Source organism: Chaetomium strumarium (assembly GCF_033439665.1).
Source record: "Chaetomium strumarium strain CBS 333.67 chromosome Unknown B0T15scaffold_3, whole genome shotgun sequence".
Classification (NCBI taxonomy): Eukaryota; Fungi; Ascomycota; class Sordariomycetes; order Sordariales; family Chaetomiaceae; genus Chaetomium; species Chaetomium strumarium.
The window spans coordinates 317102-332389 of record NW_026944431.1 but is presented as its reverse complement, the minus strand read 5'-3'; the positions used below and the strand labels follow the sequence as shown (position 1 = coordinate 332389).

Here is a 15288-nt window from a genome sequence, read left to right as displayed (position 1 = left end):
ATCACCGACACTTGCCTCTTCTGGGCTAATCATCGGACAGAGAACTCCGGGTATTGGTTGATACTGATTTTCGCGGGGAAATAGCAAGTTCGGGCCCAAGATTTAACCAGGAGTTGCCGAGGAGTTAAGGTACGGAGTACAGCAAGCAAGAGGGCCCGGAAGGCAGTTCAGTCCGGTGAGCAGTCCGATGGTGGGTGGGTTCTTTCCTTCTTTGGTCCAACCGCCGACATCCCGCAACCTAGCTGTGTGCACAGTAGTGTAAGCGGGAAGTCAATCAATCCGTCACTACGGATATACCTACCTAGGCACACTAAGGTAAGTTTGCTTCTATGTACATTGCTTATTATGCAGCATCCACTCCTTGCATGCGTTGGGGCTGATCGGAGAGCGAGCTGCTGTGGCGTGTCGCACATGGCATCCAACCTACCATAGGTACGGAAACACCCGCGTCCTATCGTCGCGTCCCCAGCGCCATCGGCACCCGGTTCAGCGTCGGTGGGTCCATTATCTCCGCGGCCGGCCGGTTGCGCGCGCGAACGGGAACAGGGATACCTAGCGCGATTGACATACGGGAGAAGCTATTGAGCCCGGCACGCAAAGACGGGTTTTCTTCTTCTTCTCTCGAATAGGTCAAGCTTCTCCCCCCCAACCGTTCGGTGTTGAGCGTGCCACAGATCACACCTCATCGGACCTCGCGATGCTTGCCCGAGTCAGACGCGAAAGGCACGCTCTATGTGGTAAGCAATGTTTGTGTGCATTATGACTCGGGCTATGCGTTTCTTTCTTGTAACGGTTCCCAAACACCCCGACGAGGCGGCCTGATTATTGCACGGTAGTTGCTCCGCGAGGAGCATGGATGATGTGAGAGAATGATTTGGAAATCGAAACCACCAGATTGGTCCGACAGTGTAAGCCACATCGGGGTTTGGACGAGTCCGGTCAGGGTCCGGCTGCCACAGGAAACTTGGAACCTGCATTGTACGGAGGTATGGTATTGCTTCTCATCAATCTGTGCGACACAGTCCAAGAAAAAAAGCGAGAATCGATGGCAGATGATCACCATTGGTCGGAGGCAACGAATAAAAAGCGCATTCCACGGAACATAGCCTCATCCGAGATACACGTGCAGGCCCAACAAAGGGTAGTGTAGTATTCCTCTTGGAGGGAGCGAGACCCGAGTATGAACCCGGCGTAAACTTTGGCCGTCGGCACATCAACGTCATCTCAACGAAACTGACGTTGATTTATCCGTAAGTATCCGGGCAAGGACGCCAAGGGAGTTTCGGAGATAAGGAGATTCCGCAGCGACGGCAGGCGCGACGGTGTCCCACCATGATCTCCCCACCCGAGTCCGGCCCGCTCCTGGAGTTTCTGGTTGTTTGCGGTTGAAGCCCGAAGTTCCCGAACGTTGTTGATCCCGATGGTTGGTTGGTAGGGGAGATCTCATCGATGACAAACATCTCCGCTGCATACCTGGTACTCTTCCATCACCAACTCTCAAGATCAAGCGGTGTGCATGTACATAGTGTACGTACTACATTCTTCCACAGTCATCTATCCCTGAAGCTCGCACCGCACGGGGCCAACCGGAGTTTCGGTCCCTTCGGAACCGCGATATCCCCATCGATTTGCTTACACAATCATGGACACCTCCCCTCTGTAACACGAGAGGGCAAACATCACATTCTCACTAAGCAACATCGCCGATCTGCTACTGCGCCCCGAGGAGGATAAGTAGTTGCCTAATAATAAAAGAACGAAGAGCTAAGAAGCTAACCAAAATCCCCGCACCGTGGTGTAGTTTTTCGAGAAAGTAGGTAAACAATAGTGTAATGGGGCGGCCAGGAGGATACCTATAAGTGATGCACTTTTCGGATGCAGACCGAGGATCGAAGACCACTCAAGAATAACAGGAGGCTGTCGCAAATATCACGTTGCCAAGCTCGCCTTGAGGCTCTGTATGGCGAGACTGTGGGCTCATCACGCCACTGGTGAAAGTTGGCTTGCTACCAGCAGGCCTGTTGTGTCCTGACAGATGAACCTGGAAGCTTGCCGTGCAGTGATTTAATGACCCATATTCTAGCGTCGTTATTCCAGTTCATGTCACTTCGAGGGTTGATCTGCCCGAGCGTCACCCTCCCAGACCCAGGGATCTGGTTGTGGCCGAAACTCCATGCTCGATTAAACAACCCTGAACGCGATTAATTTGTGGCCATTGTACAAACAACAAGACATAAGAGCCCGTAATGCCCTCGGTAATCATCACACAGGGATGGCTATTGGCCGACGGTCTTCATGGCAAAGTGAAGCCTGAACCGCCGCGAGTGCCACGCAGGCTCCGGGTGGCCTCGGAGTTGAAACTGCCGTTGAGTGCCCCTTCCTATCTGCGCCGAGTTTCCCATTCCCCTCTATAGTGCCTCGGTGGGCTAAATCTGGATTCCCTGAACACACATTCCGGCCCGTCGTACAGCCTTGTCCACTAACCGCAATGGAGAGAGGAGTTTTAGAGAAGCAGCTCAAGAGGGTTCTCAATGGCCTTCTTGAACTCCCGCATCCACTCCGCACCGACCGCGCCGTCGATAATCTTGTGGTCGAAGCTACCGGTAACGACGATCTGGTCATCCCATTCGACGCCCGTGGTACCGTCCTCGTTCTCCACGGGGATGGCAACCTTCTTGGTGCTGCCAACGGCCAGGATCGCCGCCTGTGGGGGGTTGATGACGGCGGTGAAGCGCTCAACGGCCTGGTTCATGCCCATGTTGGAGATGCTGATGGTGCCGCCTTGGTACTCCTCAGGCTTGAGCTTGTTGTCACGGGCCTTCTTGGCAAGCTCCTTGACGGCATTGGAGATGCTTTCAAGGCCCTTACCCTCAACACCCTTGACGATGGGGGTGATGAGGCCGTTAGGGGTGGCCACGGCGACGGAGACGTCGACGGTGTTGAACTGGCGAATCACGCCGTCACGCCAGGAGCTGTTAACCGCCGGAACCTTCTTGCAGGCCACAGCCATGGCCTTGATCAAGAAGTCGTTGACTGAAAGCTTGTACTTGCCGTCGGAGGAGCTGTTGAGGGCTTGGCGCAGCTTGAGAAGCTTCGATACCGAGAGGCTGGAAGTGACGAAGTAGTGCGGGTTCTCGGACACCGACTCCTTGAGGCGCGCGGCGATTGTCTTGCGCATGCCGCTGATCGGAATGTCCTGATACAGGGCACCCGGGACCGCAGCGGTGGCGGCAGCAGCAGGAGCAGACGAAGCCTTCTTCACATCCTCCTCGGTGATCTTGCCGCCGGGCCCGGTACCCTTGAGGCCCTTCAGGGACACGCCCTTCTCGATAGCCAGCCTCTTGGCCGCAGCAGAAATGTTGGGTTCACGTTCAAGAGCAGGCTCGAGCTTGCCGCCAAATCCGGTGTCTTCGGGCTCCGGAGCTGGGGTCAGTGCCGGAGCGGGAACAGATTCGGATTTGGGCTTCTCCTCCTTCGGAGGGGCGGGAGCAGCAGCCTCCCCGCCGGCATCCTTGAGCGAGAACCCCTCGAAGGCGCTGATATCGGTTCCTTCCTCAACCATGACGGCGATTGGCTGTAAAGGTGGGCCTGAGTTAGTTATCAAACGCCGGGCCGGTTACGTCGCCCACATGTTGAGATAGCTATGCTTACATTGCCAACCGCGACGTCCTTCTCACCAGTTTCCTTGAGAATCTTGGCGAGAACACCCTCCTCTTGGAATTCGAAGTCCATCTGGGCTTTATCCGTCTCAATCTCCACAAGCACCTCCCCGGGCGCGATGGAGTCGCCGGGCTTTTTTTGCCACGCGCCGATGTTTCCCGCCGTCATTGTCGGCGAGAGCGCGGGCATCTTGACAACGGTGTGCGGCGGGTAAGAAGCATACCATCTTGTTAAACTGGGAAGTGCAACACGCGCAAATCTGGCGGACTGGAGGGCTTGCCTCCGGATCGCTGGGACGAGCATTTTGGAGATGTGGTGAGGGAAGGCTGAAAAAGGTTGGGGCGCGGAACAGAAAAAAAAGCGTTCAATGCGCAAACGGGAAAGCCGGATTGCACCCCAGATGAGTCCGGGCAGCGACCTCGATGCCAATTGAGAAGGAACGGATGCAGATGGAAGAAAGGCGGAAGGCCGGGAATCGGAGGGCGACGAGGGTGGTGATGCAGGTCGGGGGACCAGTTTTTTCTACAGGATTCAACTCGTTGGGAAAGCTTAGCTTTCCGTTCACCAAAATCTGGACGACTAGGATGTGACGGTGCGAACACCAATCAACATCGGCGATCCGATAACACGCCCGATGTGCACAGACCAGTACTGGTCAGCCACATGTTGATCGAACTGTTTGGGAAGTCGCTGTCGACGAAGTACCTGAACTTGTGAGATGCGGGTGGTGTTTTCGGGATAGAACTCGAATGGAATTGAATGTTGAAACTTACCAATGTAATGGAACATTAGTATAAATTCTCGTAGGTCAAAAGAACGCCGCCTATCATACCACCCCTCAATACTGCTATCACCGGCTTTTATGCCAGCTGAGCCACAGATCATTGACCATAGGTACTAAACTGACAGGTGGATTGCGGCTGGAATCTGCCAAGCAAGCCAGGGGCCCTGAACCGAGCAATTTAGAGCCCTGAATAGCGAACCAGGGAGCCGGCGCAGACAAGCAAGCGCAGTGCTGGCCAGCTAGGGAGTCGGGGCCGCGTCAGTTACGGACCGGGTTCCACAGTGAAAGCAACGAGGGCGAACGTTTGCTGTCATCTTCCAGCAATTACGGATACCCACGGATACACTGGTACTGTCGAAAGCGCTGCATCTTCGGCATTGGATTGCGCGCCGCACGGTCGACAAGCGACATTTGGACCCCCGACGACTCCAACAATTGTGCTCCTTCTGCATGCGCCAATCGGCAAGCCCCGGGTTATTTGCATAAGCAGAGAGGATCGTGATTTGGGGTTGACGAGCTAAGCAGGAGTAAGGAGCCGGTCAACAAAGGCACGGAACAGACGAACCACAAGAACTGCTCCGCCCAGGAACCACACCTTGACCGGATCTGCTCGGCTCCTTTCCACACTTATGCGCTGACGGGCTGTTGCGGATGGCTAACTGCCCCTAGCGGAACGCTGGCGCGCCATGAGCTCCCTCAAATTCGTGGTGTCCTCGCTGGACATCATCGCCGCACAAGCCGGCCGCAACAAGCAGCTCGCCGAGCTCGCCGAGAAAGCCCTCGCGGCTATCAAAGAAAACGACCAGCAGCTGCCCGATCCTGAAGTTGTCTTCGCCCCCTTGCAGCTTGCCACGAAATCCGGCACTGTCCCCCTCACCACCACCGCGCTTGACTGCATCGGGAAGCTGATCTCGTACTCGTACTTCTCCGCGCCCTCCTCTTCCGCTGGCCAGAATGGTGCCGAACAGACGCCCCTCATCGAGAGGGCCATCGACACAATATGCGACTGCTTCCAGGGCGAGACGACGTTGGTCGAGATCCAACTGCAGATCGTCAAGTCCCTGCTTGCTGCGGTTCTAAACGACAAGATTATCGTACATGGCGCGGGCTTGCTCAAGGCGGTGCGGCAGGTTTACAACATCTTCCTGCTGTCCCGGAGTACGGCGAACCAGCAGGTGGCGCAGGGGACCCTGACGCAGATGGTCGGTACGGTGTTCGAGAGAGTGAAGACTCGCTTGCACATGAAGGAGGCACGTCAAAACCTAGGGAAGCTGAAGGCGAGCCGGAGTAGCTTAGCTGTGGACCGATCCGATGACCAGGATACCGAGGCGGCCAAGGCCGACGCCGACAGCGAGGACGCTACCGAGGCTAACGCGTCCAACGAGGCCGTCTCAGACGCCGGTCCTTCCGAGACGAACGATCAAGCCGCTGGCAAGCTCACTCTGAAGGATTTGGAAAATCGAAAGAGCTTCGATGACTCCCACATGGGCGATGGGCCCACCATGGTTAGCCAGGTCAAGCCCATGAAGAAGGTAGCGAGGTCCGTCTCCGAGCAGAGCATCCCTGAAAGCTCCCAAGAGGAGACGCCGGAGTCGCTAGACGCCGAAGACGAGGCATACATCCGGGATGCGTACCTGGTGTTCCGCTCCTTTTGCAATCTGTCGACAAAAGTCTTGCCGCCAGACCAACTCTATGACCTCCGAGGACAGCCGATGCGCTCGAAGCTGATCTCCCTCCACCTCATCCACACGCTCCTTAACAACAACATTACCGTCTTCACCTCGCCACTGTGTACCATCAGGAACAGCAAGAACAACGAGCCCACAAACTTCCTGCAGGCCATCAAGTATTACCTCTGCCTAAGCATCACCCGTAATGGAGCGAGTTCAGTGGACAGGGTCTTCGATATATGCTGCGAGATCTTCTGGTTGATGCTGAAGTACATGCGGTCCTCCTTCAAGGTCGGTTCCAGTTTCCACGGGTGCGACGTACTGAGCTGATCCCACAACCACAGAACGAGATTGTTGTCTTCATGAATGAGATCTACCTCGCCCTCCTGGCTCGGAAGAATGCCCCGTTGTCGCAGAAACTCGCGTTTGTGGGCATCCTGAAGAGACTATGCGAGGACCCCCGGGCTCTTGTGGAGATCTATCTCAATTACGACTGTGACCGAAATGTCGACAACATTTTCCAGAGTATCGTAGAAGACCTGTCGCGGTTTGCGACGGCGTCGATACCCATCCCCCCGACTCAAGAGCAGCAGTTTGAAGAGAATCGCTCCAAGTCCACGGCGGGCGGCGAGTGGCAGATCAAGAGCGTTTTGCCCCCGCCGCTTTCGGTCGCTCTCATTGCGACACATCACGAAACAGACAGCGAGATACCCAAGGAGTATGTGCTCAAGCGAGCGGCCCTCGACTCCCTAGTGGAGACGTTGAGATCACTAGTGCAATGGTCACAGCCGGGAAGGCCCGAGATCAACGGCACAGGCGGTGATGTGCAGCGGAGGGTCTCAAGCGACGATCTCCGAGACTCCATTGATCCCTCGGCGAGCGACACAGCGTCCCGGATGGACACGCCAATTCCCCCATCCACCCCTGTCATTGATGACGACCCCGATCAGCTGGAAAAGGAAAAAGCGAGGAAGACGGCCATGGTCAATGCGATCAAGGTCTTCAACTTCAAGCCGAAGCATGGTATCAAGCTCCTTATCAAGGAGGGTTTCATAGCAAGCGACAAGCCCGAGGATATTGCTCGGTTCCTGCTGCGCGAAGATCGTCTGGACAAGGCTCAGATAGGCGAGTTCCTCGGCGAGGGTGATCAAAAGAACGTCGACATCATGCACGCGTTCGTCGACATGATGGACTTCAGCAAGAAGCGCTTCGTCGATGCGCTCCGGGAGTTCCTGCAGGCGTTCCGCTTGCCGGGAGAGGCGCAGAAGATCGACCGCTTCATGCTCAAGTTTGCCCATCGGTACATGACGGGCAACCCGAACGCATTCGCCAACGCCGACACCCCTTATGTGCTCGCGTATTCCGTCATCCTGCTGAACACGGATCTGCACAGCAGCAAAATAGTAAACCGAATGTCCAAGGCTGAATTCATCAAGAACAACCGCGGCATCAACGACAACGCCGACCTCCCAGACGAATACCTCCTCGCCATTTACGACGATATTGCCAGCAACGAGATTGTGCTGAAGAGCGAGCGGGAAGCTGCGGCTGCGGCTGGGACCCTCACGGCGCAGTCAGGGGGGCTGGCTGCAGGGCTTGGCCAGGCCTTCTCGAACGTCGGGCGTGACTTGCAGCGGGAGGCATATGTGCAGCAATCTGAAGAAATCTCTCTGCGGTCTGAGCAGCTCTTCCGAGACCTCTACCGCAGCCAGCGGAAGAGCGCCACGAAAGGGGGCGCCAAGTTCATCTCAGCGACTTCGTTCAAGCACGCTGGTCCAATGTTCGACGCAACGTGGATGTCATTCTTCTCCGCGCTCTCTAGCCTTCTCCAGAAGACGCATAACCTCGATGTTAACAAGTTGTGCCTGGAGGGGATGAAGCTGGCAACGAGGATAGCCTGCCTATTCGACCTCGCAACCCCTCGCGAAGCCTTCATTTCCGTGCTCAAGAACACGGCCAATCTCAACAATCCACGAGAGATGCAGACAAAGAATGTCGAAGCCCTGAAGGTGCTCCTCGACGTTGCTCAGACAGAGGGCAATCGGCTCAAGGAGTCGTGGAAGGATGTGCTCCTCTGCATCAGCCAGCTCGATCGGCTCCAGCTGATATCGGGAGGCGTCGACGAAAGCGCCGTTCCGGACGTCTCCAAAGCCCGCTTCGTACCATCGCGAACCGAGACCAGCGACTCTCGCAAGTCAACCTCTTCCGTCAGGAGAAACCGGCCCCGAGCTCCGACTGGCCCGCAAGGCGTCTCGCTGGAAATTGCACTCGAGAGCAGGTCCGACGAGGTCATCAAGAGTGTCGACAGGATATTTACAAATACGGCCCATCTGTCGAGGGACGCGATCATCCACTTTGCTCGGGCACTGACAGAAGTCAGTTGGGACGAGATCAGGGTGTCCGGGTCGAACGACTCTCCCCGCACGTACAGTCTCCAGAAGATCGTCGAGATCAGCTACTACAACATGACCCGTGTCAGGTTCGAATGGAGCCACATCTGGGAGGTCCTGGGAGAACATTTCAACCGGGTCGGCTGCCACGCCAACACCGCCATCGTCTTCTTCGCCCTGGACTCGCTGCGTCAGCTTTCGATGCGCTTCATGGAGATCGAAGAGCTGGCCGGCTTCAAGTTTCAGAAGGACTTCCTCAAGCCCTTTGAGCATGTCATGTCCAACTCGAGCAACATCACGGTCAAGGACATGATCCTCCGCTGCCTCATCCAGATGATCCAGGCCAGGGGAGAGAACATCCGGTCCGGCTGGCGGACCATGTTTGGTGTCTTCACTGTCGCCGCGCGGGAGCCCTACGAGAGCATCGTCAACCTGGCCTACGAGAACGTCACGCAAGTTTACCGGACGCGGTTCGGTGTGGTCATTTCTCAGGGCGCATTCACGGACCTGATCGTCTGCCTCACCGAGTTCTCCAAGAACATGCGCTTCCAGAAGAAGAGCCTGCAGGCCATGGAGACGCTGAAGTCCATCATCCCCACAATGCTCAAGACGCCGGAATGCCCCCTGTCGCAACAGAAGTCGGCAGCTGACTCCAACCAGCCAGAGCCGAATCCCAAGTCGCCCGCCCAGCAGAGTCGCACGTCCGTCGAGGAAGGGTTCTGGTTCCCCGTCCTCTTTGCCTTCCACGACGTCTTGATGACCGGGGAGGACCTCGAGGTGCGGTCGAATGCGCTCAACTACTTCTTTGAGACACTCTTGCGGTACGGCGGCGATTTCCCGTCGGAATTCTGGGACATCCTCTGGAGGCAGCAGCTGTATCCCATCTTTATGGTCCTGCGGTCACGGCCCGAGATGACAAACGCGCTCAACCACGAGGAGCTGTCCGTGTGGCTGTCGACCACGATGATCCAGGCGCTCCGCAACATGATCACGCTCTTCACCCACTACTTCGACGCGCTCGAGTACATGCTAGACCGGTTCCTCGAACTTCTCGCGCTGTGCATCTGCCAGGAGAACGACACCATCGCCCGGATAGGAAGCAACTGCCTGCAGCAGCTCATCCTCCAGAACGTAACCAAGTTCACCCCCGAGCACTGGGCCAAGATCGTCGGGGCGTTCTGCGAGCTGTTCGAGAGGACGACAGCCTACCAGCTGTTCTCGGCCACGACGATCCACTCCACAGCGTCGATTTCCCCTCCGCCGAGCGGACTTGAACTCGGCGGCGCCCTCAGCCCGACCTCCGAGACCCCGCCCGTCGACGAGAAGTCGCTGAAGATCAACGGCGCCGAGGCCAACGGGCACGGCCCAGCGCCCGAGTCGTCCAACGGCGATGCTGACGAGAACAACAACACCACCAGTAACACGGCGCCAGCAGCGGCAAACCCTTCCGCCATGGCGGCAACCCCGAACCAACAACTGGAAGAGTTCAAGCCCAACAACCCGCTGCAACAACAACCCGTCGTGGTCACGGCCGCCCGCCGCCGCTTCTTCAACCGCATCATCTCGCGCTGCGTCCTACAACTGCTCATGATCGAGACAGTCAACGAGCTGTTCAGCAACGACACTGTGTACGCGCAGATCCCCTCCCCGGAGCTCCTCCGGCTCATGGCGCTCCTCAAGAAATCCTTCCTCTTCGCCAAGCGCTTCAACGCCGACAAGGACCTGCGCATGCGCCTCTGGCGCGAAGGCTTCATGAAGCAGCCGCCGAACCTGCTCAAGCAGGAGTCCGGCAGCGCTGCCACTTACGTGGCCATCCTCTTCCGCATGTTCGGCGACACCTCCCCGGAGCGGCAGGGCAGCAAGGCCGACGTCGAGAGCGCGCTGGTGCCGCTGTGCCAGGACATCATCCGGGGGTATATCGCGCTGGACGAGGAGAGCCAGCACAGGAATATCGTTGCCTGGCGGCCCGTCGTCGTGGACGTGCTCGAGGGCTATGCCGCATTTCCCCGTGACGGGTTCGAGGCCCACATCAAGAGCTTCTATCCGCTGGTCGTGGAGCTGCTGGGCAAGGATCTCGGGCAGGAGTTGCGGGCCGCGCTGCTGCTGGTTCTGAGGAGGGTTGGGGAGGTTGGGTTGGGGATTGCGGGCATGACGACGACGACGACGACGACGATGACGGGTTCGGTCACTGCTGCTACTGCTGCTGGGCAGGGGAATACTACTAGTAATAATCATGGTGGAGCAGGGGGGCGTGAGAGGAGCAGTAGCGTGCTCTCTGTTCCCTCGGCCGGCCCGCGCCACTCCCCCAGCATGGACAGCTTGAGTGACGATCCGTCGAGGCAGGTCATGGGTAAGGTGTGATGGGATGATCACAGCCACAGAGGTGTGTGGATGTTGTTGCGAAAGCAATCTAAGGAGGAGTTTGTTTCGGAGTTCGTTTCTTGAAAGGGAGGCTTCACACACTTTACTTGCCTTATGTTCACAACTTGCAAGCTTCTTATAGACTTGTATTGCGCTTTAGAGGTTCAAAAACTGATGGTCATCATCGGCGGGACATTGTATTTTTCATTGTAGTATCTAACATAAGGTAGTCCAAAGAGTTGTACCAGCTTTTTTTGTGGAAAGCGAGGAACCTAGGAGTACCTATCCTGCTGCCCTGGCATCATATAAGCCTGGCTCGGAGCGCACGCGTTGCGGTTATAGTACTGATGCCCGGATGTCTACTTGCAAGTCTCTGCCGGGAGTCAAGGGTTCAAGTTGAGTACGATCGGTTGCTCACGAATGGCGCATATCCCCCTGTACTAGAGGGCTCAGAGAAATGCGGTTCCCCTGACTGGCGATAAGGAACTCTCAAACCAGGAAGTGGCTCCCAAGCAAGTACATTCAACAACTAACGCATGCCACAACTTGGAGTTATGTATATCTGGGGCGTTGACGGGGCGCCTTCTCCCATGGCAATGCCCCTTTTCCTTCAGTGAAGTCTTGTATTGTAGGAGCTCCAAGGGGTCTCTCTCTCTCACCTTTCCCCCCGCACCCTTCCCCCCGAGCTGTGTTGTATCCCGACGCTAACGTTAATTATTCCCTGCACTTTTGGGAGCTTGCAGAAACCCCAGAGCTCTCTCCCTGTAGTTTCCTGCAATGCTTCCCGGCCCTGAGTGAGTAGCCGAGCGTGGTGCTTCATGCCTTCACTTGGTAATAATTGACACTGATTCTGTCCATTACTAGTATTGTACGATATGGCCAGTGACTGAGTATCATCCACTTTTTGATGAACTTAGGGGGGTTACTTAACATACATAGGTTGTATTGTATTGCTTGCTTGAGGAGTCTGAGTACTCTGGGGGGTGGACCTGGGTTTCTGACTACTAATAACTATGTATGTATTCTACAATACGATACAAGTACATGGAGAGCCCCGTTTCTCCAGTCTTTTCTGCCCTGCTGTTCATGCTACATCTATACTTCCAGTGCCCTGCCTAGCTTGTACTCTCATCTGCCCCTGCTTTCAGCACTTTTCTTAACCTCCCCGTCGCCCCCAACCCAGCCACCCGTTGGTGGGAGGTCTGTGTCTAAGTGGACGTTTCTGTGGCTCTGTCGAGATAGAAGAGAGTTAGTCCATAGTAACTTCTATCGTAAGCAACCAACCAGAGTGTCCGAGGAAACGGCTAGCAATCCGGCGGGTGTGAGGCCTGCTGGAGTTGTCTGTTTCGAACTGATATCTCTGCCAGCACAGACCCATTCAAGTGCTCGAACCTATGGCAAGTTGTCTTGGTACTATATCTCTTATCGATCTAAGCTCACCTTTGCTCCCCCTGCTCCCATGTTTGGTATAGGTTCAGTCATAACGCCCAGGACCGTGATGGGTAATCCATGATTGCGGTACTGTTTCAGGAATCGAGAACCAGTAAGCTATTGTGTACTCTTTTATACCTATGGCGTCGTCCAAGGAAAGCTACATACCTGGGCACCGAAAAGGCCGGTGATCGCACTCCCCGGGGCCACTGAGATGTCCCTGACCTTCCATTCGTTGCTCCGCCATCTGACCCGGGTGCGGACCTCGCCCGTTTTTCCGCGGTTCGTATACAACTATTTTTTTTTTTTTTTTGGTGGATGACCGTTGTCAGCAACCGGACCGGAGCATAGCATAAAGGGGAAAACCTAGTAGTAACATACCTTGAGCCACTTCAGCGCGCCTTCGGCATGGATCCAGCCAGCAACGTATGAACCCTTAGGGGGGTATACTTGGCAGATTTGGACCCGGTCAATGACCTCCCCTCTCGGTCCATCTATCGGGAACTCAATCGCTTCTAAGTCTTCCGTATCCCCATACCGGCCGAAGCTTCGGCAGCCAGTGGGGACCTCCTCCGTGTCGAAGGAGAAGTCGATGCGGCGTAAACCGTGGAAAAGGCGGACGGTGACCTTGGTCAGATTTCGGAGGTATCGGCCCTCGGGCCCGCCGAAACGAGTCCAGAACAGCGGCCTGAATCCGTTTGTGTAGGGTGGGAGCGGCATGAAGCAATCCTCGTTCAGGCCCACGGCTGGGGGCGGGACGTCTGGATACCATAGTGCCGAGTGCCTTAGTTTATCTTGCTCAGGTGGTTCGGTGGTGGTGGTGTCTGGCTGCTTGTTAACAGCAATGCTGACCAATTTGAATGCCTATCCGAGTTAAGGTTAGAAAGGCAAGACGAGAATATGGCGGACGGGCTTTCTACATCGAAGCCAACCTCAAGCGCCGTAACCTCGGCCTTCCCGACGGCTCGTTCAGTCCTGGGCGCGCCGTCAGGATTCCCCAGCCAGGCGGTGGGTTCCCACGTTTGTGCATCAATGCATTGAAGACCATGGATTCCGTGTAATCCGACCGCCAACCGGAAACCGGCCAACCCGGCGAGGTGCACAGACCGTTCCGCTGTGTTACTGTATCCCAGCCGGACAACTTCGCCCGCGGCAGTCGTAAGCGATATTCCAGCAATATACTCCAAACTGCCAAGACGGACGGTTGACACGGCTATGCGAGAAATATGACCTGCGATCCTGAGCTTTTGGCTCTTGAAGCGTCGGCAACCTTCCTCCAGTTGGCTAAAGCCCTCGGGTTCCTCCCGCACACTGCCCGCCGCAAGCACCCATTCCCCTTCATGCTCTGGATCCAGGTGCCAGGCTGGTGGGAGGTCAGCGGGCAGCTCTCTCCAGCGCAGCTCCAAAATGGCCTTGATGCCCTGAATAAGAGCCCATATCCGTCTCCTGTTCAGCAAGCCCTCCTTGACACGGTTGAGGGCGGTGCGATGGTACAGCCAGCGCCAGTTTCTACCGTCCTTTTGATTTCGGACTTCGAAGAGCCACGAGCGATCCGAGCCGGCTTTGAACCGCGATGCCCAGAACTGCTGGCTGTCGAACAAGTGCCAGAACGCCCTCGACGACAGACGAGCGTTCAAGGCATCTGACGTCGACAGATACTCGGCGATGGCTGAGCATAGCTCCACGGGAAGCGAGTTGAATGGGTCATGGCCCGGAAACGCGGCCGCTTTTGGAACCGACGAACTACTAGTAAACATCACTGGAGGCGCCTGAGGTCTCTCGGTCAGAATCTGCTCGACTTCGGCCACGGGAAAGGGATCGACGCTGTAGGCAGTATGGTAGATCCCCTCTGGGAAGTAGCGATCTGCAAACCGCGGTTCCCAAGGAAAGAACTCCTTGTCTTTGAGGATGGCGAGTCCTCCGTAATCATGGCCCCAATTCAGACTGCTTCCGTCCATGACATACGGTAGAGAATCGCAAACTTCGAACAGCCTGTCATGCGGAACCGGGTTAGGATAGAATGCTTGCTCCAGCAGAGACCAGCATGCGGCATGGAAAATCAAACCACGCTTGCCGTTGATTTCCGGCTGGCTCATCGCACCGAATTGATCTTCGTCTGGGCTCTCATAGCCGGGGTCATCCCATCGAGCGCTTGGATTCCGGGGGGCGATGAAAGCTCCTCGGGTCGGGTCGGTGTACCGACCGACCCCGGTCAGCATAAGACCTTCCGAACTCGTGCAGACTTGCATTCTGTCAGTTCTGTCCTTTTGTTGGCTCGTTTAATCACTCACGACCGCGAAACTCGTTCCTCCATGAGACCGAACCCGCCTGGTCATAGATCATCCATCCGCAGATGGGACACGAGAAAATGCGCGTATCCATTTTCTAAACAGAAAACGAGTGATGTATGAGGTATCGGGAAGGCGAAGGTTACAACTAGTAATAATGGTGCCCTGCAGATCGAGGCGGTGCAAGACTAATTCGAATGTCCTCCGCTCCTGAGTTGTTGAGGAAACGAGGGATGAGGCGCATTTTGGTTGCTTCACTGGCAGCGCACATATGTCGACGCGGGGAAGGTGCAGTACTAGTACCTCCGTATAGGGTACTAGTAAATACAATTCCATAGGACATCCCTCGAAAGTTTTGTTACGTAGAGCGGAGCTAGTACCAAGCAACAGGGGGCCTGATCTTAAAACCGCAACAACACTGATGTCGGGTACTAGTAATTCAGTAAGGTAGGCAAGGGCAAATTAGTGCCACGTTAGAAGGTGTTGAGTTCCTTGGGACTTCCTCGTCCAATATCTGTACACCAAGAGATGAGCGTGAATCCTAGTTTTCTGGGCCCTGTTTGCCCGTAAACTAATATACCTCTTGCCTGCTAGCTTATGGCTTCAGGGCTTCTGCCCCTTGGCTTTAGGAGCCTGTCACGACGATATTGAGCATTTGGATGGGTTTGTGTCAGTACCAGAGAGCATCCGAAACCTCAACAGCC

At 55.9% G+C, this 15288-nt stretch overlaps 3 protein-coding genes across 3 annotated transcripts; 1 reads left to right on the top strand and 2 right to left on the bottom strand.

The window, feature by feature from the left end:
- Window positions 1–2458: 2458 nt before the first annotated feature.
- B0T15DRAFT_138381 (2-oxoacid dehydrogenases acyltransferase-domain-containing protein) lies at window positions 2459–4101 on the bottom strand. The gene is made up of 2 exons (XM_062861850.1): window positions 3652–4101; window positions 2459–3574 (listed from the first exon to the last, which is right to left on the bottom strand). The coding sequence occupies exons 1-2, from the start codon at window positions 3961–3963 to the stop codon at window positions 2504–2506; spliced, it is 1383 nt and encodes a 460-aa protein (XP_062722149.1). The 5' UTR covers window positions 3964–4101; the 3' UTR covers window positions 2459–2503.
- Window positions 4102–4634: 533 nt separating this feature from the next.
- B0T15DRAFT_430946 (uncharacterized protein) lies at window positions 4635–11334 on the top strand. Its single transcript, XM_062865729.1, has 2 exons — window positions 4635–6405; window positions 6459–11334. The coding sequence occupies exons 1-2, from the start codon at window positions 5131–5133 to the stop codon at window positions 10863–10865; spliced, it is 5682 nt and encodes a 1893-aa protein (XP_062722148.1). The 5' UTR covers window positions 4635–5130; the 3' UTR covers window positions 10866–11334.
- Window positions 11335–12287: 953 nt separating this feature from the next.
- Window positions 12288–14678, bottom strand: B0T15DRAFT_395083 (uncharacterized protein; the record flags this gene model as incomplete). The annotated part of the gene is made up of 5 exons (XM_062864764.1): window positions 12288–12386; window positions 12465–12590; window positions 12678–13160; window positions 13217–14538; window positions 14588–14678. 5 exons carry the CDS (start codon window positions 14676–14678, stop codon window positions 12288–12290), a joined length of 2121 nt encoding a protein of 706 aa, XP_062722147.1.
- Window positions 14679–15288: the final 610 nt, after the last annotated feature.